Source organism: Zosterops lateralis, assembly GCF_965231275.1.
Source record: "Zosterops lateralis genome assembly, chromosome: 17".
Taxonomy (NCBI): Eukaryota; Metazoa; Chordata; class Aves; order Passeriformes; family Zosteropidae; genus Zosterops; species Zosterops lateralis.
In genome coordinates, this window is record NC_139777.1 from 5,424,142 (window position 1) to 5,446,570 (window position 22,429).

At 43.7% G+C, this 22,429-nt stretch overlaps 1 protein-coding gene across 2 annotated transcripts in view; it reads right to left on the reverse strand.

Moving 5' to 3' along the window:
• Positions 1 to 22,429, reverse strand: part of TTC28 (tetratricopeptide repeat domain 28) — a 109,238-nt gene that overhangs the window by 66,108 nt on the left and 20,701 nt on the right. Inside the window, exon 1 of one of the 2 annotated variants that reach the window (XM_083873982.1) lies at positions 11,983 to 12,052. The exons of the other annotated variant lie outside the window; for it this stretch is intronic. Within the exon in view, the coding sequence (XP_083730108.1) occupies positions 11,983 to 12,009 (27 nt within the window). The 5' untranslated portion in view covers positions 12,010 to 12,052. Of the gene's footprint in view, positions 1 to 11,982; positions 12,053 to 22,429 lie in introns of those variants that run through there. 2 annotated transcript variants of the gene reach the window in all.

Below are 22,429 nucleotides of genomic sequence, written 5' to 3' on the forward strand. Positions count from 1 at the left end.
AGGTTCAGTATACAAAAAGAAGAACAAAGAAAAGAAATCAGCATCTAGAATGGCAGATTCAATTTCACGTCTATATCCTAACAGCTGGGAATTCAGCTCATAACAAAAGTTTTAGTTAGAAAACTATATTTACCCATTCTGCTTGTCCTAGTCTGCATATATGCTTGTCATTCACCTGTCACTCTTATCCATTCCCTGTGTATTGTGAAAATAATTGTAAAGAATTTTAATTATGCCTCAGAAGACACATCATCTCCAGGAGAGAGAGAGACACATGGTCCACCTGCATCTTTGAGTCTAATTTCCCTTAGGAAAATTTTCCTCTAATGCCTTATTTCACATCAGACAGCCCACTACACAGAGCGACTCACCAGACTGCACTAATTGTTCACAGTTTGGGGTTTATCACGTCCTGCTTTTTAAAGCCATGTACAGAGCCAGTCAGGATTGTGAAAGCACAAAGACAACCTATTCAGAGGGATGCTGACCTACAGAACTAAGAAAACAAATGTTGAAGATTGGAAAATGAAGACAAAAAAGACAGTGATTAAATCTGTATCCCAGAGCCCCGAACTTAAGCATGACTGTAACTGGGGAGTTTCCATCTCAATGCCATCAAGTCATTGCCTGAGATCAAACTGAACAGGGTATTTTTGCAGCTAAGACCTTGGTTCTGTAATAGTGAGAACCTAAATGCATTACTACTCTCCCAGGACTTCTTCTGTGCATTGAAGAAAACCAGGGAAAAGCTTAAGTAATTGTGGCTTTGAAGAACTTTGTATCTCCCTCACTGAGTGCCTGTGCAAAATATTAAATATTTCCCTATGTTTCTTTACCCACCAAAACACAGACCTAATCACTGCACACACTGATATCCAAAACAAAAGACCTCTAGGCTTGGAAGAGAGAGGATTCCATAGGCAAAAGGCTGCAAAGAACAGTACCCACCGGAGGCCACTGGAGCTCCTCCTTACTAATTATCCCAGAGTGTCCATTTGCTATGTAACCAAGGGAGAAGTGTGTCAGATTGTGGCAAAGCTGTCTTCAGCAGCTTATGGAATGTTTCTCCCAGCTCTGATGCAATTAACTGCCAGGAAAGTGCTGAGGCAGGCAGAATTAGGAAGCTATAACAAATCAAGTATATAATCCTACACCATTTACATTTAAAACAGCTGAATTGCTTTTAACTCACAGAGCTGTAGCATGTTTACAATTCCATCTGATCTAGATGTCCTATTCCCCAACCAGGACAAATAAAAAAATCCAGTTTCACGGCCAAAATGTGGAAAGGCTCAAAAAGAAGGCACAGCTCTCCAGAGCTCCCTGACCCAGGTGGCAAAATTGGCCATCCTGAACCACCAGCACACCCTCAAAGTCACTGCAAACACTCAGAATCACTAAAAAAAAAAAAAAATCATGATTAGCCCAGAAGTTCTTGTTTAGCTCATAGGTAGTTTGAGTAATGTACAATATGGAGATTTCTGAGTGCAGGAAACACTTTCCCATAAAAACAAGCACGCACAAGCTCTAACATTCTTGCTGCAGTATCCAGTTAGCTGCAGAGAGAGCAAAACAACTGCTGCTAAACTGTTAAAAAGCTTTGTGGTGAGAGAGGGGGGAGGTATGAGGGGAAATGGACATTTCCACAGACTCTGAAGGTTTCTACGGAGGTTTATTAAAAAAACCCCAAAACAACAACAAACCACAAACAAACACGCACACAAATCTGCTTCTTAATAGACAGTAAAAGCAAGGTTTGACAAGGTCTTAGGCCTTATCTACAGTGTCAGAATAATAATACACACTACTCAACACTAATGTCTTCAGCAATCCTGATAAAAAACGGTCGAGCAGACCCAGATCCAACAGCTACTGAGAATGAGGGGAATTTCTCTGCTAACTCAGCTGACTCTTCGCCTGGACTGTTGGATGGACTTTGCTGCTACTGCTCAGAAGATAATGCCAATTAGAAGGGAAAGCAGCACAGAGAATCCACCAAGTGCTTTTATCTTCTGCCAGCTACACAAAGAACAGAATTAATGTCTCAGAAAAACATATAAAAGCGACACCTGTACTCACACAACTCATCACTATCCAACCAGCTGCGTTACAATTAGGACACCTTGTGAACAAGTGCTGACAGATTTCACAGATTCCCACAGCTGCCCTTCCCACCCTTCCCCAGGACAAGAACATGCAGGACAGGCAGGAGTGCTGGCCTTGCTGCCCAGGCACTGACACTGCTTTAACTGCAGGAACTGCTGTGGATTTCAAAGCATCATGGACTTGTTTAGAGTCACCCAAGCTGGAGCACAGCTGGGGCTTATGCCCATATGGCAAATTTCTCTCTCTAATCTAACTTTGATAGTGAGATGTGTTAAATCCTTGATTTTATTGGCAGATACTGACTGTATTTGCCTAACCTCTGAAGCCTGATGATTGACAGTGTTAATGTACTTTTTAATAGATGAAAAGGGAAATGACAGCTTTTGGCTCACTTTCAAGCACATTTCTTCACTGCAAAATACTCCACAGCTCAACCTGCTTTTCATACAACCTAAGGAATCTATTCTTTATAGTGTTGCTAATAACTGGTGGCATGCTGAAGAAAACTGTAGCTCAATAGGAACACTCACTGTGGGAGCTACTTCACTTCCTCAAAGGAAGATGTTTTCTTCCTTTCTTTAATCTCAGCTGCATTGATCTCATCTTAGAAAATCCCAGACAGAAGTTACACATTACTTCAATGATTTCTCAGCTCTTTCTACACCAAACAAAGCTTACCCCCAGCCTTTTCCAGAGCAGCAGTTATAACAAGACACTGGTGGTTCTACTATCAAAGGTGATCTGGATGAACTGCTGAGGCTGAGGGACTGCACTCCTCCACAGGAAGGAAACTGTTCATAGAATCGCTGGTTCTGTGGTTTGGTCAGGAAGCAACTTTAAAGCTCATCCAGTCCCACCCCCTGCCATGGGCAGGGACACCTTCCACTAGCCCAGGTTGCTCCAAACCCTGTCCAACCTGGCCTGGAACACTTCCAGGGATGGGGCAGCCACAGCTGCTCCGAGCACCCTGTGCCAGGGCCTCACCAGCCACACAGAGAAGAATTTCTATCAAGTCTGAGGAGGGGAAAGCTGTGGTTTGCATTACATGCTGTGAGAGACTGGCAAAGGTGTTTCTCTGCCCAGATATCCTTGTCATGAGTCTGCATCTGAGCAAGAGCTAATATTCAGAACCCAGAAATTCATGGAAGGGCTCTCCAACCAAAACACAGTAACATTTCTATGGAAAATGGGATGGTGCCAGGTCATAAGAGTCTCTGCAAAGGCCTAATTAACATGAATAACACAGCTGGATATTTTATGTATCAGCTAAGTCCCTCCTTCCTGCCACTTAAGAGTAAAAATAGTAGAATGCTTTATGGAGGTTAATTCATGCTTGCTTAGGTGTGATTCCACTTTAAGAGAGGGCAGAATAGACTCCTGCAGCCATCCATACAGGAGGCACATGGACAGCCTGTCAAAATGGTGTTTGCTGAAGGAAGTCACAACATAGCAGGTTTGTCAGGGAAATGTGGGTAGTTGCCAGAGTATCAAAGGAATTGCCTTTCCTTCCATTCCAGACTTGGGTTTCAGGGTAGATGAGCTGATATCATCACCTGGCAGGTTGTAAGACAATAAGAAAAGGAAAGAGTAATGGCAGAGTACAAAGAAAAAGACAAAGAAATATAAAAGAAAACCAGCATGGTTTCCCAGGAGATCAGACAGTTGGTTTTATCCCTCTGATGGCTGTTTAATTCAGAATACATTTTGGCATGCTTCTTTACAAATACACAGCATCTCAATTAATCTGAGGTGGCGGCAGCTCCCAGACCTGCACAATCCCTTTGGACCAGAGCTTAATTCTGATTCCAGAGTTCCAGACCAGCCTATCCCATAAACATCCCCATGTCAGCTGTGCAATTTTGTTTCAATGTAGCATAGATCAGGCAAGAAACTAAACAAGCCTAGATGTGGGTTGTTCAAATAGCTGAAGGCACTGAATTGTTAGTGCTGCCCTGGAAAGCAGGCAACCATAGTTTGCAGAAAGTTGTCACACTTAGGTTAGTCTCACAATCCTCATTTACTCCATTAAATGTAGTAAGCTACTAAATAATAAAAACAAGAATAAAAGGAACAATAAGTGACTCTGACAGGAAGACCTGTATTTTCATATAACGAAAAAACCCAGGTGTTTTTTTTTTAACACAACTTACAACTCGCTGAAAAAAAAAAAAAAAATCAGTAACATCAAGGCTTGGATTGCAGTGAGGTGCTGAGGAACCAAGCCCCCTGCAATCAAACACACTTTCCTAGTGTCACTGCCAAGCAGCTACTGGATCCACACAGCATCCCTGCCTGCCCCAGGATGAGCAGGGCAGGAGCAGCTCTGCTTTTGGGGAACAAACTCAAGCCATGCTGACAGCACAATCCATACAGCTTTAATAAATATCCCAGTAGGAACGTTACTGACACTTTTAACTGTAGCTATGCAAAGAGTAATGGTCTCAGAGATTATTCCAATTAAACTGATGACACAGACAGGTATTTTATTATTTATAAAGCCCTGGTTTTCGCAGCGTAGGAAAAAGCAATCTGAGAACATTTCCCTATTCATTACTCCAAATGCTTTCAAACCAGCATCTCTGCAAACTAATCCCTCTATGCTGGGCTTCTGTTGCCCCACATTAAGCCCAGTTATGAACCACTGTGTTTGCCTCACACAGAGAATCCTTTTCCATTCATCCAGAGGCAAGCTCTCCTTCCCAAACACTCCATGGCTGAACCAGTCCATCCAACCTGTATCAAGGAATTCCACAATTTCATCTTGCCTGTATTTGTATGCTTAGCTGCTCCTGTCAAACTAATATTCCAAGTTCCAGTTAAATATACTTAGCAATACAAGCTGCTGCTTCTCTTACAAATTGACCCAGCAATCCCTATTACAAGGGTCGATTTACCAGAGCAGGGTATTTCTGCTTAAATAAGGTAACACAGAGAAGAATGTTACAAATATGCTAAAATGCACTAATGCCATTTGGCAGCTGAAGACTTCATTTTTCCCACAGAACATCCCGAAGTGACATTGAAACTAATCAGAAAGACTTCAAATCATGATATTATTTTCCAGTATTCAATTTGAATACAGAACTCTGACAAACACACAGAAATACAGCAAGATGATGAGCTGTGCAGAGCAGTGCCTACAAATCCAACCTGACTCCAGAGTGCAATACAGGGACAATGCACCCTTGCTATAAGGCATAAGTTCTGACCTTAGCCAGCTATCACATCCTCCTCTTTCACCTTCACCTACACCTAACTTCATGCTCATGTTTAACCTCTTTTATCTGCTCTTGACATAACAGACTCAGTTTAAGAGAAGCTTTGTGCATGTCATGGATTTTTCTTCTAAACCACAGTAAGCTTCAGCAGAAATTCAAATGGATGAGCAGGACTGAAGGAATGATTTTAGGTGTATCAGAAGGTTACAAGACCCATACACAGGAATTAAGGAAGATTGCATTAATCATCTAAAAGGATTCAAATATTGCAAGCAGAGCAATTCCATTTCCGAACAGGAACAAATTCAAACTATTTCCCTTGCAGAAATTTCCATAATTACAAGTAATAATTATCTTCTACTCTGAAATTCTGCAGTACAGCATTTACTGCAAAGGACGTTCCCATCAAATGCTCTATTTAGGAAATAGAGGAGGAATATTTTCCTGGCGAATTGTATGTTGCCATCACAGTGATTAACCCACGGTTCTGCTCTGCCAAAATATGCATCTATCTTTGATAACATTAACAAGAATCACCAAACCCTACTTAATGCCCCTATCGTTAGGTTTTAATGAAAGCTAAAAGATAGAGATTTTTAAAAGTGCATGGCAGAAGAGGAGGAATAGATCATATCCACAGATTACATCAAAGGAAGATCAGTTATAACACTGCATATTGGACATACAGTTCTTTTCTGCTGAGTGAATCAAAGGCTCCAAGACAGCATTTGGATATGCATTCCTTTTTGGGCAATAAGGACAAGTATGGCAACAGCTGCTCCAGTATTTGCAAAAACTGTATAAATGCAAACAAAATACCAGAGGTTACAAGAAACTAATATTTGCATTTGTTGCTTTTGTGCACAAGGAAAATGTCTGTCAGCTGTTCTCCTTGTGCATAAGGAAAATGTCTGTCAGGAACATGTAATCTTGGTTATTCACCATTTTTCATAAGCAAATATGTACAATCCCACATCTCTTGTGACCAACTGTGGGAACAGAATCCACTGGACTGCTGCTGCCCCTGGACATCTCTGTTACTGTATAATATCCCAATTCAGCCTTCCAGCAGTACAGCAAAACACATCCTGCTCCAAGCCTGTGGAAAGGGGAGCACAGTGTTTGTTCACTGACCTTCTGCAGCACCTGAGTCACCAGTGATGGGCTGAGCTTGCTGATAGCACAGCATCTTCCAGACACTGCAGAACATGAGTTTTCAAAGCAAGCTGATCAGAGCTCATGACTGATCCAACAGTCAAACCCAATACCCAAACAGCACTACCAAAGAGTGTTTAGTGTGTTGAAAGACTCTAAATTATCACAGACAGGGAGAAGTCAATCATCCATACACCAGGAGATCCTGAAGCACAAGTACAAGAGATGACAAAGGCAACAGCAATGACAGTGAAGGACAAAATGATAATGTTTTGGGGGACTGTCCCCTCAAAAGTTGCTGGGTTTTTGCTGTATACAGTAGAGAAAAAGAGCTTACAGCACCAAACAAGTGCCAAATATCTTACTATGTCACATATCTTACTATCTTCACTTCCCAGTTTTATGCCCATAAGACTACGAAGTGAAGACAGAGACACTCTTATCGGATACCAAAAAGCTTAGATAATGCACTGTAGTTATAAAGTGCAAATTTCATCGCAGAAATTTGTGGGAAATAGGGTAAGACCCATCAGGATTTTGCAGAATTTCTACTGGAAATCAAATCAGCCCTATCAGCTGAGTTCTCACCCAGTCAGCCTTCCCCTCGAGGAGCTGCCCTCATGCTCTCCCCTCTCTGAAAGAAGCTTTTTGATTTCATTGTTAAGAGGAAGGCAGGACAGTGGTCCATCACAGCAGAATTAAGGATTACCAGCTCAGATCGCTATGAATTCAGGCATAACATCATTCCAGAGCCAAGGACTGTATTGCCTTAAATGGAAAAGATCTGTAATATTTAACAGGTCAGGAATACTATCCATTTCTGTTTATTTAAGCATATAAGAGGGTAGATGTAGATTTTAAAAGTCTCTTAAAAATATAAAACAGAAAAGCTTGTGAATACTCCTCTGATAACTGCCAGTTATGAAAGTGGGGAAAGAAGCATGGGTGAGTAAGGAGGGGAAGAAAAAAAGGGCAAAGTATTTTCAAAAAAAAAAATCAATTTGCTTATTTTCACCTAATATGAACAGAATTCTGGAAAATGAGTTTGATTTTCCAGCTTAGAAAAAACCATGGCATTTGCCATATCAGTAAATCCTCATGTAACCAATCTCAGTGCTGCTCCTCACCTGCCAACCTGCCCAGAGAAGGACACCAAGGTCAGCTAAGCTCATGCTCCTTTGCAGGAATTATCAGTCCTGCAAGCATTCCCCAGTCCTTTCAACAGCATAACCCATTTCACCCCACAATAGAGTGAAAAAGTGACTTTTACACCAACAGCCCACCCAGGAGCCAGCCCATTCCATTCCCTGTGGAAAAGGACTCCACAGCCTGTGACATTTTAGCTGCAATACAATACAGATTGCAATCACCGTAGATTCCCCACAGCGCTTGCTTGTAAGAGTCACACAGACATCATTATTGACAAGAACAAGGTCACAAAAAGGTATTTCATTGTTTCTAGTGAATAACAGAGGTTGTCCCAGGAACCCAAACACTCCCATTGAACGCCACTTAAGCTCCAAATGGCACAGCGAGAAAACAGCTCCTCTCCCATGCAGAACATGATGTGTGTGCCCAGATTCAGTAGCAGCAGGGACAGATGGAGCCAGGAATGGTGACACGAAGTTACAGATTAAAAGAAAAAAAAAATCTGAGCTTTTGGATCCTGCTATTACACAGTGACCAAGATGAAATGCACTATTCCAGTCTCAAGCACGTACTGAAAATCCAAACAGAGGACTTGGATATACCATAATATACAGATTCAGAGTCAAAAACCAACACAGATCTCCAAGAGAGTAAGTTATGGCAGAGAGATAACGACATTTGCATGAATTTACTAAGAGCATATTTTCTCCCGTACTCCAGGAAAACTGAAGAAGCTGTTTGTACACAGAGGCACTACACATGAATGAACCTTCTCACAGAAATGCTCTTTGTAAAATGCCTAACTTGTGGCAGTCAGGAACAAAGGGATAGCTCAGCTCAGTGCTGTGTTTGCTATTGATGATTTACTGGATCCTTCATGACATCCACACCCACCACAGTCAGTTCAGGTTTCATCCAGCATTTAGTCACAGAATCGATTAACAATTGACTCCTATATGGGATTTTGTTTAGTATCTAAACCAGTGGCTGTTATCAGGCAGGAGCAGGCAGAATTTCCCACACTGCTCCTACATATAAACAAGGTACATTTCATAAACATGAAGCACCACTTTACACAACTTCCTGGCTTGAACAGTTCAGAAAGGAGTGCTCTCACCTGAACTCCAGTACCCCATTATGCACTTACAAGTATAATGACATTTTTATTATTATCCATAGATTGACTATTCTGCATTAGCAAACATGACCACGCCACCATCCATGTCACTCTTTCCTCCCCTTAGCCCAGAGGCTGCAGGAAATCCTAGATAACAACAGGTCAGAGCAGCCCAAGGCAAGTCCAGGGCAATGGGATCCAGCAAAAATCACCATTTCTCTGATGGAGCTGCTTGAGCCAGCATCCTGAGCACAGCACATGTGGCTCTGCCAGCAAACTCTACCCTGGAGCTGAACCAACCTTCAAAAAGAGGTTTTGATAAGGGAAAGATTCAGTTCCAGAACTACAAGACTGTCTGCCTGCCCTCAGTGCCAGAGAAGATCTGGAACAGGTCATCAGAGAAGGGAACAGAGCTGGGGAAGAATCTGGAGCACAAATCTGATGAGGAGCGACAGCAGGAGCTGGGGAGGCTCAGCCTGGAGAGCAGGAGGCTCAGAGGGGATCTTCTACTCTCTACATCTCCCTGAAAGGAGGTTGTAGCACCTGGGGGTTATTCTCCTGAGTAACAAGGGATAGGACCAGAGGAAATGGCCTCAAGGTATACCAGGGAAGGTTTAGGTTGGATATTATGGAAATTTTCTTCATGGAAAGAGTTGTCCAGCCCTGGCACAGGCTGCCCAGGGTAGCAGTAGAGTCATCATCCCTGGAAGTGCTCAAAAACATGTGGATGTGGCACTTGGGTACATGCTTTAGTGGTGAACATGGTGATGGCAGGGTTGACAGCTGGACTTTGTGATCTTGTCCAAACATAACAATTCTATGATTCTATGTAATTCCTAAAAACTGAGCCACTGAACACACTGACATGACTGATTTTACACTTTTCCAAGAATATGATCAATGTAATGAATCAGTCATGGCTGTAGCCAGATCCTGTACAATGACTGGTTCCTGTCAGGCTGTCAGTGCAGTTGTGCTCACTCAAACACAGGGGATGTCTCATGCTGGAATTCCAGCCTGACTTCCCAAGGCAACAGACTCACACACTGCACTGGCAGCCTCTGGCCCCAGTGCCTGTGTCCCAGGGCACTTGGCCAGCATGGACCTTGCTCTGAACTAGAAGACAAGGATGCAGGGGGAACCTGGAAGGAAGTGAGGCCAGAGGTGAATCACCAAAGTCCACAGGAAAAGAGTCTTTATTATTTCTGATGCTTGTGGGAAAAAATCAGTAAACAACAGTAATTTTCTAAACTTAAAAACACACATTGTTTACAACAGAACAGGAGCATTTCAGCCACAAGCAAATTCAGTTTTTCACTTGCTAAAGGCAAGAGAACCCGTTACACATTCCAGGCAATAGCTGTATGTGGGAAAACACCAGACAAAGGAGCATACTCCAGGGTTACACACAGGACTAATAAACTGCATGAGATTCTACACAGCACCATTTCACAGCTGTGAAAGCAAATATCTCTCAATGAGCAAAACACCTTAAACATTCGACAATAAAAACACGGGTAAAGCAAAAGAACACGAGTACAAATAAACCAAGGGAGACTCCCGATTCAGTGAAGCAGCACATGCATTCAGCTCTCTTGTTTGGGTATTCTAATAGGGACATATTTGGTACCTATAATACCTATTTGGGTATTCTAATAGGGTATTCTAATAGATTCTAAAGGCAGGTAAATGACTTCTGGGAAGTCACTCGAGGAAAGGGCCAGCAGCACCAGGGGCTGTGTTACCACTGAGTGCTGCTCTGGCTCATTCTCTGTGCTGCTCAGCCCTGGGGCAGCAGAACCTCCTGCGTGCAGTGCACAAGCCCCTTTCCCGAGGCTGCTGTGAGCAGCACATGCCGGCAGCTCTGCAAAGGCCCCGGGCCAGCAGAAATCCCAGCTGTGCTCACGGGAGGCTCCTGGCAGCACGGGCCAAATAACCTCTGCTGAGATCCACCGGGGCTACAGCTTAAAACAACACCTAGTCCAATAGTGAACAGAGCCTGCATCACATCACATCAGTGATAGGAATTATTGTTTGCTCAGACAAGTAAGATGCCTGACAGTTCAGAGAAGTTCAGCTGTCTCGTGTACCCTCTATGCAATCAAATCTGGTTGCCCAAAATCAACTTGACTTGGACACAGACAATAATGCAGAGGGAAAAAAAAAAAAAAAAACCAACCATCTGACAATGGTGATTTAAGCACAAGTGGGTGAGCCAATACTGCCGAGTGAATCCTGACACTCTGAACAGAATCTTCCAGAGCCGAGGAGTCCAGCCAACAGCCAAGAATAATATTTCAGTGGTTCAGTCAATACAGCTGTAACCATGGCCTGGAGGGGTTTCCACAGCCCTAACCACAGGAGTGACTGCACATTCACTTGAAAATAGTAAAAACAGACATTTAAAAATCTACAGCTTGTAGACATCTTAAAACCAGTTTGAAAGGAGGCACAGAGGAGCCTGAAAAATGCACCGACACTCCCACCAAGCTTGACTGTCATCTGTTTATCCTCCTTTCGAGACAATGACTTGAAATAAGAACTCCTCTCACTAGGTACAATCACTTGCTTGAAAAATCCTTTAGGAACAGCTTCGGACTAGGGGAAAAGAGATGGGTACCAAAGCCTGGCTGATCACCCGGAGCTGCGGTGGCACAAGGCACGTTCCAGCCAGGACAGTCTGACACCGTTTATTCGTGTCTCACACTCACAGCCAGAGACACTCTCATGCCTTTCACATATGATTTCTATTTCTTCCCTGATGTAAGACACAGTATCACACAACATGCTACAGAAGGAGCCCTGCTGGTTAAAGCAGGCTTTCCCAAACGAAAAAAAAAAAAAAAAAAAAAAAAAGGAAAGAAAAAAAAAGAAAAAAAAAAAAAAAAAAAAAAAAAAAAAAAAAAAAAAAAAGAAAATAAAAAGTTTAATAGCCCACAGCTGCCAGGAGCAAAGGGTCACTGCCGCAGAGGGGCGGCACAGCACACTCTGTTTGTTGGGTTCTCCCTTCAAAGAATATCCATAAAACGCGCTGCCAAGCGCCATGGAACAGCGTCCTGCGCCCGTCCAGCGCCGCGGCCCCGCTCGGACACCGCGGGACCCTCCCCGGGCTCCGGGACCCCCGGCGGGCACCGGGACCGGCCCGAGCCGAGTGGGGCGCGGCCCCCGCTCCGCCCGCAGCCCGCCCGGGGCCAGGGGAGCGCCAGGGGGAGCGGGGCGGACCCTCCCGGCACTCACCTTCTTCCGGGGCTGCCATTTCATCATATTTGTAGAGCGGGGACGTGCAGCATCAAGGTGGCGCTGGGGCGGCGGGCGCAGCGGGGCCGCAGCCCGCGGTCATGCTGCCCGGCCCCGCCGCCAGGCCCGCGCCGCGTCCCGCGGGACAGCAGCCGGCCCGGCCGCGCGGGCCATGGGCGGGTCCGTGCCCAGCCGGCGGCTCCGCCCGCACCGGTCACGCCCGGGGCCCGCGGGGCGCGGCCGCTCCCGGGCGCATCGCGGGCGGCGAGACCCGAACCCGGACCCGGCCCCGGCCCGGCCCGCCCGGCGCGCGGCAGCTCAGGGGCGGAGCCAGCCCGGCCCCGCCCCCGCCGCGCGCCCGGCCCCGCCCCCGCCGCACGCGAGACCGCCGCGGGCACGGGCGCACCGCGCCGGCAGGGGGCGCTGCCCGCGGGAGAGGCTCTTGCGCCCCCTGTCGGTGTCACCCGGCACGGGGACAGCCCGTGCGGCACCGGCACAGAGTGACCAAGGACGGGGACAGCCCCTGTGGCACCGGCACATGGGGACAGCGCTGTGTCCAAGCACAGAGTGTCCAAGGACAGGCCAGCCGGTGTGTCCCGTGCACGCAGGTGTGCCCCGGGCACAGGAGAGGTGGTGCTGCAGGTGGAAGGGCTGTGCTGTTCCCGCTTTATCGTGTGGTTGAAGTCTTTTCCCGTCGAGCTTTCGCTGCCAGTGCTGGGGCTGCAGACTGAAGGCAGAGCTGGGCACTGTGGCCATCTCCAAGGAGCCAGTTATTATTCCAACATCACAGAGCTTCAGCCTGAGCTCTGGGGGCTGTTCTGAGACTGTTCTAATAAACCAACATAGGCTCAGGAGAGTTACAAATCCTTAGGGCATGAACACAACACAATTTAACCCTGGGCTTATATTACTGGAATGGTGCAGAGGTGTAGTTTTCATTGCTGTGAGGAATGGCCAACAATGTAGCATCTCGGAGGTAAACAATAAACTTAATGGCAAATGTAATATCAAAACACAGATCAAAAAATATTCACGGCCAGGTCCCTTGGAAATACAACAGTTGCTTCTTTCTGTCTCAGTTCCTCATTCCTGAAGGACACTGAGCCTCGGGTCTGAGGGAGGCTGGAGCAGTGACAGGGGTATTTCAGCTCCAGCCTCGATGCTCACATGCCACTCCCTCCCCAAGTGACTGTGTGTACTCTGCCATGAACACAAAGCTCAGACACCAGTCCCGAAGCTGCCGCCAGCAGGTCCCATCTTATCCCTCACTACCCTCAGACACGAGCTGTGTTCTGTATTTATCCCCACACCTTCCCCAGGACTGCTGACAGCACACGTGGCAGCACAGAGATGGAAGTCAAAAATAAAGCTTTGAAATGCAGCAGGGACTGAAAAGAACAGGTGTGGCTGAGCAGAAAAGGAACTCCTGCTGGTTTTACTCCCCAGAGCTAGTGTCTCATGGAGCTCTGCCCTTCTATTACAGCAACAGCAGAGCCAGTGGGCCTGAAACTCACAGATTTCTGTAAATTGAAAAACTGGTATTGACCATTCTTAAGAGGTCTGTACAAAGCAGTTGGTGCTTGAGTCAAGCAAATAAGTGCTCAGCATCAGAAAATGTTCAGCATCAGACAATGGCACTCTCCACGTGGCTGTCAGAACGAAGCTTCATCAAATTCACAGACAGATTACAAAATGTGGTGTTTTGACATAATCAACAGGAGGTTTTTGAAATTCTTCCCAAGTAAGGATAATTAAGTGGAAGCATGAAGGAGCTGTTGTGAGAGATTGAAATGTTACAGTTAATGGCTTAAACATTGTTATGAAGGACTTTATGCCCATTATGGTAAAACTGTGTAAAGAAGCTGCCACTACCAAAGCCCAACCCTCCCTGAATGTGACTCCTGACTGAAGCACTGGACTGTGAGTTAAGCTTCCTAAGGAACTTGAGATATGATAAAGGTGACACTACTTCCAATTGTCTCAGGTCTAGCAAAAAGGAAACACATAAATAAACATATTTTATTCCTTTTACTACTTCAGAGTGAATAATGGTCATAATTTGGGCTGGTTGGCACAAAACCATCCAACAAAATGACAGCTGACACCAATCTTTTTTTTCTTTTTTTTACTTTCCTTGATTTACTGGTGTTTTTAAAATTTGCATTGTAGATCTGACAGTCCAGTATATGGTCCTCCTTTTGTACAGTCAGTGAATATCAGAAGCAAGATGTGCATTATTAGACAGATCTGATATCTCTCAATCTTCCAACTCAATGGATAAAAAACATTTCAAAGTGCCTTCTTCAAGTAATCTTTGGCAAGAACCTAGAACTATCTAGGTGTACTAGAAATGTGATGTACTATCACATTTCTTGCATAATCCTTCATTTTCAATAACTTCTAAGTTGATATCTTTTTACACCTTGAAATTCCCTCTGCTCAACCCAAGTGAGCATCACCCAGAAGCAATCACACATTGCAAGTAGGAAAAGGTCCTGCTGGAGACAGCTTGTTGAGCAGTTTGCTAGTTCAGGCTATCCAAGCAGTATGAGAATTCAGATCATTGTGTCATTCTACTTAGGTAGCAGCTAAATTGGACAGTGTTCAGCAGGTACATGAAGACTCAGAGCACTTCCCTGTGTACTGCCTGGGCTGGCAGTGTGAGATGGCAGCACATCAGTAACACCCACACAGCCAGAGCACTGCAGACCAAGCTCCTAACAGCTGAGTCCCCTGGCAAATTCAGGAAGGATAATGAAATCAAGTCCTTTAATTTCTGAATTTATTAAAGCAGTTCTCGATTCATTACAGTGATTCTGTGTCTGTCACTTTGCCTCCCTCCAGCCAGAGTGCTGAAGGCAGATACAGCCCCTCATAAGGGTTTACAGGGGAGACTCTGCATGAGTGAATGAGCTACAGCAGCTGCTGAGCAAGTGTGGCCTGGGAGAGGGAAAAAGGAGTTGAGAAAATTCTGCTCTGGGAAGAGGGAACTCCCTTCCCTACAGGAATCGTGCAATTCTCTTTTAATTAACAGATACCAAGTCTTCTGACAAAATTCCACCTATTTCGCACCCTTCAGGAAATAAAGGGTCAACATTCCATCATTATCCACGTCATCCTTTGGTGCTTCAAATGAAAGCCTTACCCCATGTCTTAGAGAAGGGAAAATGGGGGGAATAATGGGGAGAAGAGAGATGATGTGTGCGAGAGAGAGAGAACAGCAGTGCCCACAGTGTTCTGTTCCATCATCCTTCCCCTCTCACAGCACAGTGAGTCTCTGCTGGCACCTCAATTGTTTATTATACAAACATAATGTGCCTGTGAAATACCTGTGTGATAGTCCTATGGCAAAATGTATTTCTGTAGTTCAATCGATAGGAAACATAGTCTAAATTTCAACTGCATCTTTCCAAGGAAGGTGTTTGCTTTCAGAACTGTTGAGACTCTGTTATTGGCTTAGGAGGTTTCAGTTCTACCTTACATGATCCTGAGCAGAAAACCATGTTTGGGACCTGCTTCTAATTATGACTTGCCCCTCCTTTTTTCCATAGGAAGTACAATTACTGCTGCTATGGAGACAAGTGTAATTCAGGCAAGATGTGGGCAAAGATGCACAGAAAAGTACCCTTTCTGCTATTTGTCCTCTCCTGGAGAAGGGTCCTCTCCCAGCCTTCCCTTGCCAACTTCCATCACCATCTGCTGTCTCAGGTAAGGGAAGAGCCAAATAAATCACTTGAAACTTCTCACCAGGAGAGCTGCTCTTCCTCCCATGCTCCCCCCATTCTCCCACCTTACCCAGTGACTCCAGCCATTCACAGGATCTGCCAGCTCTCACATCACCATCTCTGTGGGCACAACAGCCTCAAACAAGCTCTTACTAGCCCAAAATGGAAGGCTTACATCAATTTTGTGGAGAAGGCTATAGAAATTTAAATTGTTTTTTAGGTATACTTACAATCTTATCAGGTTCCTGAAGTAAAACACTGCTTTTATTCCCCAAGACAGTCCCCTTTGCCTGCTCCTCACAGTAGACCTTAAACGTATTTGTATGAATTCTTTCTAAAAAACCCAGTTGGAAGCTGTATTATCTTACATGCAGACAGCAGTGAGACTGAAAACAATCTTGCCCTTCCTGGTATGATGCTGCTTAGACTAAAGGCTTGAGATGATCATTTGCTGGATGAAGCAATTGATTCAAATGAAAGGTTTGTGTTGAAGTGAAGGAACTCTGTGTCTGGATATGAAATAACATGAAGCAGGATAGAGGATGGCTGTGGTACCTTTAAGGACACTCCTGCACTGAGGAAACAGATCCATCAATACACTAGAGCAACCAACAAGCTCCCGAACACCCTAGCAGCAGATTAAATGTGAAACCTTTCAATTATGATTTAAAATCACATCCCCACTTAGACACTTCTCCTAAAGATGTGGGCTTCAGATACACAATGACAATGACATGAAGAAACTGAAAGATAAAATAAATTAGAGTCAAAGTTATTGCTTTAACAATTATCTTTTCTGGAGCTCGCAGGTGAGCAGGGAGGGAGTTAAGACATACTCTGCACATTAAATTTGTCCTGATTTTCAGAATACAGAACATACCTTCTAAATTTAAGGAAATCATAGAAGAATATGCAAAGTTTTAATAAAAATTCTTTTTTAGCTTTGTCTGAAAGGGCCACACAATAAAACTATTGTATTATAAAATATCTGTTTTGTCTATCCTAAATTTTTCTTCCACACAGTGGAAATGTAACCATGTTACACAAGCTATCCTACTCCTGAGCCCTGAGATACTCAACAAAAGATCCTGTAACAGTCAGAAACAGCATTTAAAAGTCTCTAAGGACTCTTCTCTTACTGATTTAGAATGAGAGGCAGTTCACCTGCTGAACTTTCTTGTAAAATGTGTACCAGGAATTTTGTTTGTGTCTATTCACATTTTCAGTCAGGACTGTATGAATAAGAGATGTGGCACAATTTATCCATATGCAGCAGCATATCTTCCCAAAGCACAGCAAGCTGTATCTCACAGCTGCCCCTTCCACTGCTGCAGCAGTAAGAGAACAGAGGAAAGAAATAAACTGAACTCCTCTACAATGACAAAGTGTCCACAGACAGCCAACGAACCCTCAAAACCAGAACCAGATAAATCTTCTTCAGAAAGATAGATGTTCAAAGAGCAATTCCTTCTGTAGGATAAAGTTAACCTGAAGAATACCTTGTCACTGCCATGTCAGAGATAACCATTTCAAAAGTGGGAAACGACCTCAAGGTGCTGTCAAACCCTACAGCATCACTGAAATCACTGGAGCAGAGATAATTCAGCCTCTCTGAGGAGCCACATCTAAGAGTCTTAGAAGAGAAGAGTTCCAGCTGGGAGGGACAATCCTCTAGTGCAGTTTGCTGAGAAGAAGTATCTCCAATTCAGCACTACAATGAAGGGTTTCTGATGCAGGTTTAGTTAGCTTCACTACTTCAAACAGTGAAATTAGGAGAGCTCACCAAAATAGGAACCTGAGGCCCTGTCAGTGACCAAGGCAACCCCAGTCAGCTTTGTCCTACAGCAGTGAAGCCAGCACACCACTACATCACACAAGACTTGGTCAGAACCTGACTTCAGTGGCATTTTTCTGCATAAAGCTGTGAGAGAATTTAAGAATAACTAGGACAGCTGTTGGCTCCAACCTAAAAATACAGAACACATCTGCTTCACTTACCTTCATGTGCTCAAACATCCAGCACTGAACATGCCATAAGTGCTACTAAAATTTTTCTCTATGGAGAAACGGAAGGAGCCAACCATGCAGCACAGTTTTCATTCATGCCTGACAGGAAAGGTGAGGGGTGAGCTATTTGCAAGAATCAAAAGTAAAATAAAAAAAAATTCAATCTGCACCTACATAAAAGTGTTTACTGATGAGAAGAGATTGATTTAAAATAGTTTTTGAAGGTTATATAAATGAAAGTTAATTGCTAGATACTAGATTACTCCATAATCTGGTTTTGCAATTAGCATCTTTTCTTACTTAAGTTTTAATACAAAAGTGACACCACAGCAGACCCAGAAGGACAAACCCAGTCTTGAAAAGTCACCTGTACTCATTTCACCTTTCTTTTTCTCCAACACAGATTTTTCCATTTTAAAAAGTGAGATTATCAGCAGATACCTTAGAAACAGAGGCTCTTTGCACAGGCATCTGGCAAACAGGAAAAAATAACATAATCTGCTTCCTCAGAATCTCTCTGCTGATGTGTCTGGACCCCTTGGAACAAGGACTCTGGTGTCACCCACAGACCCCCAAGGCCAGGCCCCACCATGCAGAACAGAAAAGACAATTAGGACTGAAATGTAATTAAGAAATTATAGCTGAAAACAAGATTGTGGTAAATGTCTTTAACCTGATACACAGTAGCTTTGACAGCAGGTTCTGAATGTGTGTAAGAAATATGAAAAAAACAAGTATGGGAAGGAATTACCTGAATGATATAAGCAAAAATAAGAAAGGGGCAGAATGAACTAAAAACTTTTCAATTTATTAAGATCTAGGAGAAATGGAAAAGACTCAACAGATCTTGAATTACATTGCTACACGTGATGCCTTTTTTATATGCTGCATGTACAAGCAATGACAGACAAAAGAGAGACAAATTAGTTTGATATATTCTCTCTGCCTGGGCACAGACTTTCACTGCTCAACATAACATCGTAGCAGGCTGTCAGAAATGCAGTGATTGTCAGGTTTTCACATTGCTGCCCAACCACCATTCTATAAACATCAGAGTTTAGGTAAAAGGCTGCCAATAAGCTCTTATTTACACTTCAGAGAAGTCTGCTGTTACTTCTCTCCTTCTAATTAAGCTGTATAAAGGCTTAGGCCTAATAACCATGACTTTAATGTCCTACAACTGAAACAGTTTTACAAGGGTTTATTCCAAATAATTCCAGGTTCAATAAAAATAATTTCATTTAAAAAAATTAAATAAAGAATTCTTGTTGCCAGCCTCAACTGAGGTCCTACAGGAACCCCATATCAGATAGACAAGTTGGTCCCTAAATCTGACAGTCTGGCCTCTTAAATCAGTAATTTATTCTGCTAGGTGTCCTGATCATTCTAAGACAACAGACAAAATCTGGGAACATACCTCTTGTAGATCCATCTTCTACAACATGAAGACAGCAAATGGTGCATCTTGTTTATGAAGAAGAAAACTCCTTTTTGATTCCACTTGTTATAAGTTTATGCCTTGAAGCCTAGTTATCACACTTATCCAAGCACAGGGACACTCACAGGGCTGTGCCCCTCCTTATTAAAACAGCACAGAACACAATTTGCCTCCTGAGTTTTCCAGCTGGAGCATCACCACCACATGTTGGGGACAGGGTCTCAGTGGCAGCACCAGTCCTCACCAACACAGCAGAAATGCCTGGGCATCCCAGACAGCCTGAACCAGATCCTTGCTGTGGTACAGTCTCTGAGCTCAGCAGAACAATTTCTACTCAACAAGTGTACAATATGAACCTTCTGGCAACTCACAGATGTCACATTCCTCTGAGGCAACCATCAGAGTACCCTTAAATAGATCCCTCAGAATTGCACAGTTCTAAAGATTCCAGAGTGGCAATTTACCTGTGTGACTACTACAGGAGACTTTGTGGTCTTGTGCACAGACCAGCAAAACTATAATACTATTAGTTAGCAATGATCCTTTTAGCAGGAAGAATCATCAGTAAACATAAAAAAATATATATAAAACAGAAAACGTCTCTCGAGTTTGAAATGTTGTTCCATTTGGATAAAGAATTCCTGACTTTCTGTAGGCGTTCTCCTGTTGCTGCCTTCCAGCATCTCCCCTCCTCCCTTTAATTAGAGCCTGTGCAAAAGGAGGGAGAAGCAAAGCTATATTTAACTCTCTGTACACCAATGACCAGATAACATATTCTGTACTGAATAAAAATATTTTCAGTTGACCTCAAAATCCAGGGGAAAGAAATCCTATATTTTCACCCTGAAGTACAGAAAAGCTTAAACCCACCTTTGGCTTTACTGCATATGAAGCACTGTTGGGTAAGAGATTCAAATAATTCCTGGAGGCCAGTTAATCTGCAGAGAGAGCTGTGCATCAGTAAAGAGAGCAATGTCTGGCAGCAGAGCCCCTGCTGGAATGTGGAACCATTCTTAATAGGAAGTACAAGTGAAAATTGGAGTCAATAGATTCCTTTGACTCTGCTCTGCTGCATGTAATCCCTGTGAAGAAGCCCTCAGTATGTTTTCTGGACAAAGCAGGAATTTCCCCGAGCTCATCTCAGAACAACACTGGGAAAGGCATTCTACACAGGCTGCTCCCAAGAGCAGAACTCGGGCTCCAGGACTGAGAAACCCCACGGAGTGTATTTGTACTCTGCACACACCGTGGCTGAGGCCAGGCTCAGCACAGGACATTTCTCAGCATCTTTACAAAGCTGGTTTTTCCATTTCTCAGAGCGCGTTCCAGCGCGCACATCTGGCAACGCCGCGGCGCGAACAGCAGTTCCTGGCTCTCCGTGCATGTGTTCTGCATCCCATGACATCATGCACTCCTCAGCCTGCCAAAGAGCAGTCTCTACTGTACAGACCACCAAAACAGAGCCCCAGCATCCCTGTGGGGAACAGGGCGAACTTCCAGCCCCAAAAGCTTTCCCCTTGCAAAATCTTGTTCAGTGTTTCATCTGCTGTGCTGCGCTCTCTCCCACTCACACCCATTACTCAACAACAGTTTTCAAATCATTCCTAAATTGCCTCTATTCTACTCTGCCTGTAAAGATCTTCTCTTTGCACGAGGCTGTAACTACTCAGTTACTTCTCAGCAGAACAACCATTTTTCCTTTTATTCGCAGTGGGTTTTTAACTCTTTAACAACCTGAAAAATCTGTATTTCCTAAAGAAATCTACATTTGTTTTTCTTTGCTATGGGTAATGGTAGGTGGCACTGTACAGATTGATTGTTCTCTGGAGATGGGATTAATGGCTCATCTCGTGTCATACTCATTACTTAACACTGCCTCAGCAGCAAGGAAACTCTCTGGCACACTTAAGAAAATAGGCTCTGCACTGTAGGGCAAATCAGAAGAAAAATAATTCTATTACCTGAAAAATGTTCATGTTCAAAATCTTTCAAAACCTTTTAAAGAAAGGCAGACAAATGCCAAGAGCAAAGGTCCATGACTTACACACTCATTGGTGGAGAGCTCTGGAGCCAAGAACTGCTGCACGATTAGACCCTGGAATTTACCAAAACTGGCTCTCTGCTCCAACTCCTGTTATCAATCCCAAACTAATCAGCCAGAAGGAAATAGACATACAGATACTGCGACTTGGTAATGAAGTCACAATGAGAGATAAGGCTGCAAGATTTCCCTGCAATAATTTCACTAACAGAGGTGAAAAACAAGGCCTCCAGGCCTGATTCCTCCTAAATAGGGCTTCATTGTCAAAGGGTGGAGAAAAATTGCAACAGACTGATATTTCAAAATGACAAATTTCAGTTTTCTTCTCATGCGAAGTGGTCTCGTGCAGAAGAGCCAACTCACTCATCAGGGAAGGGTCACCCAGAGGTTATCCACAGAAACAGGACAAAGCCAGAAGCCAGGTCTATCACAAATTACCAGGCACATTGGCTCGAGGCAGCAGCAGCCCATAAATCCACTTCTCCCAAGACAGTACTTGCATATCTAGATACAGTGATTCCACTGACATCTCCTTCATTGCCACCAGAGCATTTCCAGATATCAGTCTAATGTTCCAGAACAGAAAAATGAGGGCACTTGTATGATTTCAAGTTACTGTGCTACCAAATGAAAAAGCAATTTTTTCCTATTGCCTGCCCCCCTGACTGAAGGTTCCCAACCCAACTGCTGTGTTTGGCACCAGGTAACTGCACTCAGGAATTGTGGCCACTGCCACTCACTTCACAGCACTCCTGGAAACATCACCCAGTTAAGACCCTTGAGCTCCTTTTCATCCAGTATTATTATAAAAAAATATGAGTATTTTAGTATTTTTTCCAGTGATGACCAGTGTTTGAACTAAGTAATTTGCTTTATATTAATAAAGATTAAAACATTCTATATACACGTAACTATGTAGTGTTTCTCACACTGAAATGTACATGTTTTAATACCTCTTCCTCAGGAAAAATCTGATTAATTAATTGCCATATATGGTACTCCAGGGATAATGTATTTTCCTTTTTACTTTTGGTTGGGAAATAACATGATTCAAAGAGAATCCCAACTGCAGATAAAGAAATAGAAATACCAGATTCAAAAAACACTGAAAAAAGGAAGAGTCAATCTGGCACTCCTATTTTGAATTTTAACAGGGTGATTTGTTTTGACTTAGAGAGTCCTGAACATTTCTGGTCCTTCCTCACTTGTAACAACAGTGCAAGGAAATTTACGTTC